Source organism: Epinephelus moara, chromosome 9 (assembly GCF_006386435.1).
Source record: "Epinephelus moara isolate mb chromosome 9, YSFRI_EMoa_1.0, whole genome shotgun sequence".
Lineage (NCBI taxonomy): Eukaryota > Metazoa > Chordata > Actinopteri > Perciformes > Serranidae > Epinephelus > Epinephelus moara.
In genome coordinates this window covers 17,353,606-17,365,868 of record NC_065514.1, presented here as the reverse complement: position 1 = coordinate 17,365,868, position 12,263 = coordinate 17,353,606, and the positions used below count along the sequence as shown (strand labels likewise).

Here is a 12,263-nt window from a genome sequence, read left to right as displayed (position 1 = left end):
CCGATGCTGCCTGCAGTGGCGTCGCTCAATACCCGACCAATTTCCAAAAGATGATGTCCCAATTATTCACTTAAGCCCCGTTTCTACCGAGCAGTATGGTACAGTACAGTTCATTTTTGTACGCATTTTTTCTGTTTCCACTGTGAAAAGTTGTGGATGGTACCAATGGAACCGTTCTGTACCGTCCCCATTTTTGGTCCCCCCTCTGTTGGGTTACCTAGCACACAGATCTGGTACTAAAAGGTGGAGCTGTGAACACTGCAGTCAGTTGATTGGTCATTAGAGGACGGTCACTCTGCTCAGGGCTGAGTTGTGACTGGTTTTGTAACCACTGTTCATACTGTGGAGAGTTTTATTAGTAAACTATAACTATAAAATGAAAGGATGTTTTGCTGCCTCTCGCAGCAGCTGGAGTCAGAGAAAAAATAACTTAATTCACTGGGCCGACTGCCGGAGACTTTTAAGGTGGAACGTTAACTTGTAATGTTACTCAACGCATGAGTTGAAGACATGAATCCATCAGCACACCTTAAATTTCAATGTGACAACTTTGACCATTACTTTAGTTGGGTTTCTTTTGTCTCTCTTAGATGACAGTGTTTTAGAAATGAGTGGATCTTCAAACATTTAACGACCAGATTATGTGAACTGCATATATTCTAAACCTCACTTAGAGGAAAAAAGCATTGCAGAGCGTCAATTCTGTGGGCTCCAGCCAGCTGCGCTTGCTTGAGAAGGACTACATGCACAAACTTGCTATTGCTGCAGCCTGTTCTGCTTTGTTCGGAAAATGTCGGCGTGCAGCCTCGTTCTGCAGACGGTAAATAAGGTGCAGACGTTCCATCTATGAGGAGATACAGTGAGTGCTTGACGGAGCAGTGAATGACAACAACCCCGCCCACATTTAAGGGTACTGTTTGGCGATGGGAACGCTAGGGTCTAGGTAGGGCTGCTCGATTAATCAAATTTTAATCTAGATTGCGATTTGGGCTTTCAACGATTATGAAAACAAAATAATTGACATAAAACGATTATGCGCTTCTTGTCAGTTTACTCTCGTTGTCTTGTGTTGTAAATCAAACGCACCTGGAAGCCGCGCATCTGTGCACATCAGGGCCAAACTCCACCGTGCGCAATACAGAGAGCAGAGAACTGTAAACGCGCGACCATGTGACAGAAATGACATGCCGTCGTGTAAATAAGTCATGTGCGCCGCAAAATCGTTTGCATAATCGTGATTTCAATTTTGACCAAAATAATTGTGATTTTTTTTCCATAATCGAGCAGCCCTAGGTCTAGGTACCATGTCTAAAGTGTTACTTTTGGTTCCAAAGGTACCATACTGAAAGACTCTGGTGGAAATGGGGCTCTAGACACAAAATCGTAGGATAATTGGGTCCAGATTGAAAAAAACTGCGGTTTCCTTTTAACTGTTTTTTCAACATAATCTGGAAAGTTGCAAAATGTTAATGTATTTACAAATATCTGCTCATAGCATCAAAAGTATGAGTCATATATGTTTAGGCACTCACAGCTGTTGGTTAAGGTTAGGGAAAGATTGTAGTTTTGGTACATACTACAGTATATCCTGCTTCCTTAATGGCTCAAATGTTTCCTGTCTCATTTACCAATCAAGGCAAAGAGATGATTGAGATGTACTTCGACTTCCGCCTCTACCGACTCTGGAAGACGCGCCAGCACTCCAAACTCTTGGACTATGAGGAGTTTTTGTGACGAAGAAACTCGGATGACGGGCCCCGCAGAGCCCCCCCTCCCAGTGCCACGAGGAACAACTGTTAACAACTGATCCAATGACTGAACCTTGCTCAACTATAGCGCTCGACCCGTCAACTCAATATAAACAGTCACGCCTCCTTTCATCCTGGAGAGGACTGAGAGAAGAGGAGGAGGAGGGATGACAGGCAGGACAAGGAGGCTGAAGACAAACTAAATTACTCCGTGCCTCAGCTCCTCCTCGTTTTCAGAGAAAGGATCAGGGACTAACAAGGGCCGAGAAAACACGCATAAAAGAAAATGAGGAAATAGCAGAGACGTCTGGACTGTTCATGTCTTAGTCATCAACTCCCTTTGCCTCCTGAGTTTGAAAGGAAAATCAAAAATTCAAATGTGTAAAAAACGAAATATCATTTTAGTCTCACCTCTGTTGCAAAGACACATTTTTCTGAGGCTGATGTGCTTCAGAAAAATCACCGAAACTCATCCTGCCATTATGTGGTTCTGTGTTTTGACCGAACCTCTCAGACGACCCCGGACACATGCATATACATGAATAATCCATATGTCGATGTGTGTATATATCACATTAATATATTAGCATAGCTTTAGTCATGCAAATAATACTCTATATGAAAATAATGATGCATCATTTATTTTTGATGTGCATTGTTGTGCAGTTTCATATGGAAATACTTTGGAATAACTCAGGTTTTAGCCATGAAGTAATTAATCTGTTTGTCTATTCTATCAAGATATTGTAATCTTCATCGCCATCGCTTGGAACGAATGTATTATCTCTCTAGAAATGTATCTTCGGTTTGAGGAATTGAGCTTCATGTTTTGGTAAAAAAAATAACAAAAAAAAAAGTGCTGATTTTGTGTGCGAGTGTGCGCGCGTGTTTCCCATGTCAAAAAAAAAGAAAACAGGCAGATGTGTTGTGTATTTTCTCTTTCTGCTCCTCTGTTGAAGCAAACGTAGTTGTTCATCACCTCCACCTTCCATCTTTCTCTCTTTGTGTCCCATACACACGTACGCAAAGACAGTCGAGCATGATTTATGATGTCAAGAGGGATGAAACAGCCATCCAAGTGCTCCTACCACTGTAGTGTAGGAGTTGCCCTATTGATCCTTCCTGCTCTTTCGCAGAAGGTTCAGGCCACTTAGTCGGCCCCTGTCAACGGCGCCAGCTGCCCTCGCTATCTGCCAAACACCCTTGGCTTCACCCTAATGGCAGCCAAACGAGCCTCCGCCACCTCTCACTTCACTGGGCTGTGATCCAATCTGAGGACTCGAGCTCTCTGAATTAAACAGATCTGCCAGAGGTTTAAGATGTTAACAGCCTTCTGCCGCCCCTGCCAGGTGTCAGCTAGTTAAAAGGCCAGAAATACGCGAGTGTGTGTGTCTGCGTCCGACCACCCGACCGACCTGAGCTGTCTTACGTAGATTAAATCAAATCAAATATGGAGAGCCGACAGCTGGACAGCAATCTGAAATTATGTGCTCACACAGACACAAACAAACAAACCACTAGGGCTGGGACGAAAAGAAGTTTGAAGAGTCAATAACTTAAAGGAGCATTCCACAGATTTTGCAAATGAAATAATCAAATCTGGAATACTACACAGCCTGTGGAACCATTTTTATGATGTCTGCTGTGGAGTTGGATTTCTAAAGTGTGAGACAATGACCCTGGTGATGTCATCAGGGTTATCTCAGCTTTGGCTTTACCCTGCAATCTATCAAGATGAGTTATGGCAAGTGTATGATAGGTGTATTTTGGGGCTCGACTTCAAGGGACTAAATTCTCTCACAATCCCCCTGCTTATGGAAGTGCAATACTAAACCACCTTAAATAATAACTCCCTTTATTTTCTTTTATTTAAAGCAGTATTCAACAGGGCTGACCCAAATGCTTCAAGCTTCAAAGCTTCAGTCATTGCTATGGTAAATGATGTCCAGATCAGTATTCAAATGTTTTGTTTGGTTTTTTCACCAGTAAACTGGTGAAGGGAACTGAAAGGAAGTGGCAAGTGTCTGACACAAATGAAGCCTGTGTCCTCAGCATCGTCATTGACCCCTGCTTCAAGCATTAAATTGGCTCTCTTCCCATCACTCGTAGAGTCAGGTTCAGGTGGTCCCATCGCGTACCATTGAAACTTTGAATATTGGTAGTTGATTATCGCTGAAGCTTCAAAGCCCCAAAAATGGTATTTGGGACAGCTCTAGTATTTGACAAAATGGTGACCAAATAGAAGCAGAAAAATTTCAGTACTCTAGTGTCAGTTTACCGTTCGATTTCTCAGGTTGACGTGCACTTAAGGAAATTATTTCATCTATTGTCAAGTTTCCGAATTTAAGCTACATATAAAATTTCCATCCAATTGACCCAAGTAATTCTAACATATGCAAAAAAAGCACCATTTATGTTATCAAATCAAATAAAACTGAGATGAGACGATAGAATTGTGATGATAGCATTTACTTATTTACTTTAGTGAAGTTTATGTAATTAAGTTAATAAATTCTTTTTTTTTTTTTTTTTTTAAATATGTGGATGTTTACCAACGTTCAAAATACACTGATTTTTTTTAACAGTAATTAAATCAAATTTATTACAGTAAATTAAATTCTTATGGTCTACTTATCTCAGATTTATTTGATTTAATGACATAGATGGTATGTTTTTTTATTTATGTTAGAACAGCTTGACTCAATTGGATGGACGTTTTCAATATAGCCTGACTGAAATACATAAACCTGACAACACAGATCAAATAATTACTCCGAGTGTGTTTCCGCCAAGGTCCTGATGAAAGCAGAAACTATTTGAATGCGTCACCCTAAGAAATAAACTGAGGCTACGAGCTTTTGTGCCTCTACAGTGCTGCAATATCAGCTTTTGTGTGACCCTTTTTAAACAAAATGCTCCGGCATGTCAGCCATAATTCTATGAATATGGCCGCAATCCAAAAAGATATTGCCAAGTCACGCCACGACTCGCTGCTTGGCCAGTCACAGCGTTGTCCCACAATGATGGAAGCCCCTGAATGTCAGCGAAACATCGCTGTAGAGCAACACTTTGACTCCAAACCAGTCGCTGAGTGTTCGCATAAGTGAGCGGCGTGCGGGAAGTTTACAGAGTGCATGAGGGAAATGATGAATAGATTTCAGTGGCTCCAGCCCCGCATAACACACACACACACACACACACACACACACACGCACATATACAAACACACACAGGTGAAGATACTCTACTTCTATATGGTAAATACTTTGCCATTTGTCATTATTTGTGTGAATGTGTTAATATTTGGAGCATTATGTGCAGGCTTTATTTTGTGTTAAAGTCAACCAGTCTCACTGGAGTGCTCTCTATCTCTCTACTAGCAGAGCTCTGGTTTTTATTTGCTTTTGCCCTCTCTCTGACATTGCAGTGCTGGCCTACAGTTTGTCTGGCACCGACAAGTGCTCTCTCAGCCTGAGTCACGCAGTACATGTTTTCACTCCAGATTTAAAATTCTACACTTAGAGACAACCTGTCGTATCATGGAGCCATTTTAATTCCAGCAGAAGCATTAAGCTGCCGACTTCTCAAAGATGTTGCCCTCAACAGCTGCTGGGTGTAATGGAATTTTTTGTTTTTTTCTGATCTTTACACCGTGGTATAAATTTCATTTTAGAAACTGAGACACTGGTTAATTTTAAGCAAAGCAGCAATGTGTTGGATTCAGTCAATTCAGTAAATGTTTTTCTTACGCCATAGAAAACAGAATAAATGTCATATCCGGTCTGTAAAGAAATTGCTGGTTATTAGTCTTCTGTTTGAATTTATTGGGCTATACGTGATGTGAAGAGCACTCTGACTCAGGAGTTTGAGAGAGCTTTCTTGTTTTCTTCTTCAGCAAAAAAAAAAAAGAAAGACAAAAAAATCACCGGAAATCTAATTAAAGATGCAAACGTGTCTATTTGTCTCTCTCAATCTGTGTTGTATTATTTGCCTTTTCATTTCATTTCAAATATTGGGAAAATAAAACAAAAACGAAGCTAATGTGGCCTTTTGTTTGATTAAAATGTGTGCAAAACAGACTTGCAGGATAGGTTGGATCTTCTGAAGTGGGTTCATATGAAGAATTTATCCATATTCAGCATATTACCTACAGTAGATGTCAGTTGGCATGCCTCCAGTTTAGAGAAGCAGACAGGTGTACCACCAAGGACGCTAAGCAATGTACTGCTGTGGATGGGGGTGTACTCCATATTGAGAATATTGTCAATGCTTTCCCTTGCCACAGACAGCCTTTACAGCAGCCATTAACAACTTCAGTTCCTCATCTACACTCTTGTCAAAGCCACCAGATTCCATTTAGAAAAACAGTCATTTTAGCTCGTTGAACACAGGAGCTGCTGGTCTACCGCTGCCTCGATCACTTAGTTTATTTGTGTTATTGTGGGACTTCTGAGAATCCAAACTAACCCTTTAAAATGCCAAAGCCTCACAATATGATAAACAAACTAACTGATCGAGGTAGAGGTACACCAGCAGCTCCTGTGTTCAGCAATGTTAAATTCTTGTTTTTCTCAATGGAGTCTGGCTTTGAGGAGAGCAACATAATGGCTTCAGTTCCCAATCCCGCACACTGCTCTTACTCAGCTTCACAATTTATTAGTTACACTTACGTTCAATGTTCAACACCATTATTTCCAACATTGAGCTTATACATCCAGAACTCTGCTGCCCGTCTGCTCACCCATTCCCAATGCCGCGATCACATCACCCCTGTCATTCAAAACCTCCACTGGCTTCCTGTCCCACAACACATCCAATTCAAAGTCCTTCTCCTCACTCATAAAGCCCTCCATAACCAGACCACCTCCTACCTCACTGACCTGCTCCACTGCCATGCTCCTTCCCGCAGTCTTCACTCCTCTGCTGCTAACCTCCTAACTCCACCACTCAGGACCAAGCACTGAACCTATGGCGAAAGAGCCAAACACATTCGAGACTGCAGTGACCTGTCCCGCTTCAAATCACTACTCAAAACAAATTTTTTCAAAACGGCTTTTAAAGTGTGACAGATGTTGTGTGTATTTTAGTCCATTTTGTGATAATTTTTAACCAATATAAAGCGTCTTTGAGTACTTTGAAAAGCGCTCTATAAATAAAATGTATTATCATTATTATTATTATGAAAAGAAACCTATTTCACAGCTATGCACAGGTGTGAGATCAAGCTCCTTACGCAATATGGTAAAACATCACATGCACTGAGACAGAGAATAAGTGAACACAAGAGCTCCATAAAGAGAATGATAGAGATTAGCTGCAGATTTCAATGACATACACAACATAATATCTCATAATTTAGGTTCCAGGGCATTGAAAAAGTTACTCTGCCAGAGAAAGGTGGCAACATTGAAGAAATACTTAGCAGAGGAGAAGTGTACTAGATATTTAATCTGCAAACACCATCTCCCAAAGGATTAAATGATGTGATACCATGGCATGTCATGCTATAATGGATTTGGAGCATCACCTATAGGATGCTCCAAAAGGTCAAAGACTCCCCCCATTTACCAATCCACGCTGACATCTTCAACCCACCACCTGCTCGTCTCCGATCTAGATGTCCAATTTGGAAGGACCCCCCACCCACTGACTTTGATGCCCTGTCTGCCTGTGTGACTGAACGGGAATCCAAAGACATCCCAAACAAACATCTAGTGTCAGACCCGACTGAACCAGTCTCTGGCACCAACCTCCCAAGGAGACAGTGGTCCACCTTGAACAGATGGGTCCATGTCACTGGTCCGACAGCCCATTAGTCCGACATCCCATTAGTCCGACGGTCCGCGGTGCTGAACGGCTCCTGGCTGGCGTATTTCTACCTTGATGGTGCGCCACGACCGGCTCTGGGTCAGCTGGGAAAGGCTTGAGGCGAAGTAGGCTCACAGTTTATGTGTTTGTCACTTTCTTTTTCATGATCTTTTCCTGACCCTAACCAAGTGGTTTTTGTGCCTAAACCTAACCAGACCTTAACCACAGGGTATCATGATGATTTCAGAACGGACTTCGGAACAATGGGTTTAATATGGTCGGAACAATGGGATGTCGGACCAATGGGCAGTTCCCGAACAGATTTAGGACTGGTCAAGGTCCTGCTTGGCCAATTTATGATACACGGCACAAGAGTATACAATGTTGAACTTTTTTAATGATTTATAAAAGCAGCAAGGCTGGTGTGTTCATTCATAACATCAGCATTTTTTGTAAATAATCTTGTAAATAGCCTTTATTATCTAAGGAGCTCGGGTTTTCTAGGTTTTCCTATTTTTCTCTTGTTCCCTTGTTCTTTCATTGTGGGATATGCGACATATGGGGCACAGGCTGCTGTCAATTATTGAGAGACACATCCACAGCTGATTAATCCTCCCACACCTGTGAAATGGGTGGAGCAGTTTCTAGTTAAGCTCAATGTTGGAAAAAAACAGTGTTGAACACTCTTGACGAAGGTTCAGGAGGACTGAAACATTAGTGTTACTAATAAATTGTGAAGCTGAGCAAGAGCAACGTGCAGGATTTTCTGTTCCAAGACTCAAGTGATATTTGAGACAGTTGTATGTGCTAATACCTTCCTTCAAACTAATTCAGTTCCCAATCCGAAATAGCTGCCTGACAGTAAGGTAAAGCTGTGAAAATATTCGAAATACAGCATACACTTAAAGTGATATTGATTTTTTTAGGTGGCTAAAATATGTTTTGTTGGTGCACTGCTTTGCTTCTGTGTCGGTGCTCCTGCCTGCTTCTCCAAACTGGGGGCATGCCGACTAATACACTGACTATGGATAAGTACCTCATACAACCCTACTTCAAAAGATCCAAACTATTTTAGCTTAAAGACAATAGAGACAGAGATACAGCGGTTTTCTAGGACTGCAGAGGAAAAAATTGTTCAGCTATTTCACCGACTTTCACTTCCCCAATTATCCAAAAGAACACTAATAAAACTCAGTTATCATCCCTCCTCTTGGTTATATAACCGAACAAGGCTCTGACCCCTACCCATTCAAATACTACAGTTCATTGAAGTCACTGTGGCTGTAACAACCTGATGAAACCAAAAACTGCCCACATAGAGGCATGTGTTCATTATTCTGCACTACAGCCTCCATTTTAAGTTGTAGAGAAATTTGTACACCAAAGCAGGACTATACAAGAACATCTGACTGAATGCGTTTGTGTGTTAAGACTTCAACTTAAATTGGACTGTGGTCAATAAGAGGTCAATGCACAGGTCAAATAAAAAGCTTGGAAACCACTATACACTTTCTCTGCTGTAGACTGATCCATTCAAAGCTGCAGCAGACTGAAGGCCACTGGATACAGAAGACCAGAGAGGAGAAAGTCTGTCATGTGGTAAAGAGGTGGTTTAACACAGATTTCTTTCTGTGCGTAATAAAACTTTCAGTTCAGCCTCGCTGCCAGAAATGAATCGGAGGCACAGGGAGACAGAGAGAGAGACGCAGACAAAAACAACATGTATTTTTAATTATTTTGTCTTAGGTGCAACTTAGTATGCAAAAACGGCAGATACGGCAGTCCTGATACACAGAGAGGAGTTTTTAGGGACCTTATCTCCCTGTCCCAGGAACGCCTCGATCCCTAATCTCCATGCACTTGCCTTTCACGCACTCTGCCTTGTGCACACGGCTTTTCCACCTCTGACTCTTTTTCTTTTCTCCGCTCGCATTACAATTAGCGTCAAGCTTGATATGCAAAAGAGTTTGCAAACATCACAGACAGTTTTAATATTCAACTGCGATCCAGTCAGCACAGTCCACAGTATGTCCTGATTGTCTACAGTAGAAGGTTTAAGTCTACATAGTTCCCTATGCCAGTAACAAATTTCACAAACTTTCCTTTCACCTCTCTCCTGTGTGGCAGACACAAACACAACAGAGGAAAAAAAGTTGTGAGTGACAATGCATTATCGTGTGTAAAGAGACGAGAGTAAAACTTTGTGTTAACACAGAGAGCTTACAGAAGTCGAGCGGTCCCACAGTAGGAGGACTACTCAAAGACGCCGTTATCTTAAGCCCCTCTCCTGAGCCCTCCAAGGTCAAGAAGCATCTCTGCATTGCACCTCCTGAGGCTATAAACTGCAGAGTGCATGAAGACGCCATGCCCAGTTTAATATTTATGAATATGCTGCGAGGGCACATCTGGTGCTAGGTGTGTTTTCAGGTCATATAAAACTGGACTTTGTATCTGCACTAACCAGAGGTGGAGGAAGGATTCAGATGCTTTACTTAGGTAGAAGTATTTTTTATCAAAGTAAAAGTAAAAAAAAACCTTTTGTGGGGTATTCAAACTCAGGGCGTGGGAGCCCTTCTGTGAGGAGTTTGCATGTTCTCCCCGTGTCAGCGTGGGTTTTCTCCGGGTACTCCGGCTTCCTCCCACAGTCCAAAGACATGCAGGTTAATTGGTGACTCTAAATTGTCCGTAGGTGTGAATGGTTGTCTGTCTCTATGTGTCATCCCTGTAATAGTCTGGTGACCTGTCCAGGGTGTACCCTGCCTCTCACCCAATGTCAGCTGGGATAGGCTGCAGCCCCCTGTGACCTCCACAGGATAAGTGGTTCTGGAAAATGAATGAATGAATGGTCATGCCTCAGCTGTACTTTTTGTGTAATGCCAATTAGCAAACATCAGCATGTCAACACACTTAACTAATATTATTGAGTGCATGATTAACAATATACCTATTAGCATTTAGCTTAAAGCACCTCTGTGCCTAATTACAGCTGCACAGTGCTGCTTGCATGACTCTCAGTCTTGATAATAAAGGCAGACAAGACACTTTATGGTAGGGGTGTGAATCACAAGAGGCCCCACGATACGATATTATCACGATACATAGGTCGCTATACAGTATTATTGCAATTTTAGATGTGTTGTGATATGCCACTGAGTATTGCAATAAAATATTCATTCATTTCCACAACCGCTTATCCTGTTGAGGGTCGTAGGGGGGTTGGAGCCTATCCCAGCTGACACTGGGTGAGAGGCAGGGTACACCCTGGACAGGTCTCCAGACTATCACAGGGCTGACACATAGAGACAGACAACCATTCACACTCACATTCACACCTACGGACATTTTAGAGTCACCAATTAACCTGCATGTCTTTGGACTGTGGGAGGAAGCTGGAGTAATAAAAAAATAAAAATCAATACTTCATGTCTGTGTGACAATACGAATTTGCCACACAAAAATATTGTAATGCTATGCTGTATCTTTTTTTTCCCCACACCTACTTTAAGGTGCAAACTTTCCAACCCTATTGTATTACCAGGCTACTGGGGAAAAAATGATGCTATCCTCTGTTTGTTTTGGTTGCGATCTGATGACGCACTCCCTTTGTGCCATAAATTGAGCCCTCATTTCCTGGGAGATTGTACCCGGTGGCAGAGAGAATTGCATAGTGAAGGCGAGGCTTATAGGGAACCAGTCTGAATACTGATGGTGTCATTATTCTACAGCCATTATGATGTGCACTCAAAATTTACTTCATAATGATAAAGCAAAAAAAAGTCTATTTTCATTTTAAAGATAAAACGATAAGGTAGGACATCATATTTTATCTCTGAATCAAAGTCATGCAGACAAAAAATGTAAATAAGCAGTTTGAAACTAAATAAAAAGAGCATTTACTGAAGCAATACTCTCATTCAAGAGGGCCATAAACAGCACTTCATTGTTTCTCATCTTCTCCATAAAGCAGACGATCGACTAAAGATGTTACAGCATTTGGGGCAATCAGGACTCCTAGTGGGGGGTTACTGGGAAGCAGGAAGGGGGGAAATGCACATTTTATAGCTGAGGGTTCATATAATACAGCTGATATGTTGTACCTAGGCTTTAACCTTGTCCGACAAGCACACGTTAAGCTCAGCACAGAAGAGACTGAAGCGATACAAAGTCTGACACCAGCTTTCATGTGAGCTCTACGATATGTGGGCTGGCAGCTGCTCTGTGGCCATTCTGATGCATCACATGGTGAGAGCAGAACCATCTACAGCTTCATGTGACAAAGACAAAGGAGCTGGTTGTGGATCTGAGGAGGGCAAAGGCGCCATCCATGGGGTCAGTGTGGACATCCAAGAACACTGACGCTCTCTACAAGAAGGGCCAGAGCCGCCTCTATTTTCTGAGGAGGCTGAGATCCTTTAACATCTGCCGGACACTGCTGAGGATGTTTCATGAGTCTGTGGTGGCCAGTGCTATCCTGTTTGCTGCTGTGTGCTGGGGCAGCAGGTTGAGGGCAGCAGACGCCAACAGATTCAATAAACTGATTCGTAGGGCCAGGAACATCATGGGGGTGGAGCTGGACTCTGACAAATTCCTACCCTGCCTATGTTGTGTAAATTAAAGATAGTGGGCTTTTTTTCCTCTCTTGGGGTGGCAGGGGTGAAAATTAGTCATCCTCAACATTTGTTATGGTTGCCCTTGGTTACTATCATG

The 12,263-nt window shown here is 42.2% G+C and overlaps 1 protein-coding gene across 1 annotated transcript in view; it reads left to right on the top strand.

The window, feature by feature from the left end:
• nsmfa (NMDA receptor synaptonuclear signaling and neuronal migration factor a) overlaps window positions 1–2,687 on the top strand; it is a 69,695-nt gene extending 67,008 nt beyond the window's left edge. Inside the window, exon 14 of the mRNA XM_050053203.1 lies at window positions 1,637–2,687. Coding sequence (XP_049909160.1) covers window positions 1,637–1,734 — 98 coding nt within the window. The 3' untranslated portion in view covers window positions 1,735–2,687. The remainder of the gene's footprint in view (window positions 1–1,636) is intronic.
• The last annotated feature ends 9,576 nt before the right edge of the window (window positions 2,688–12,263 follow it).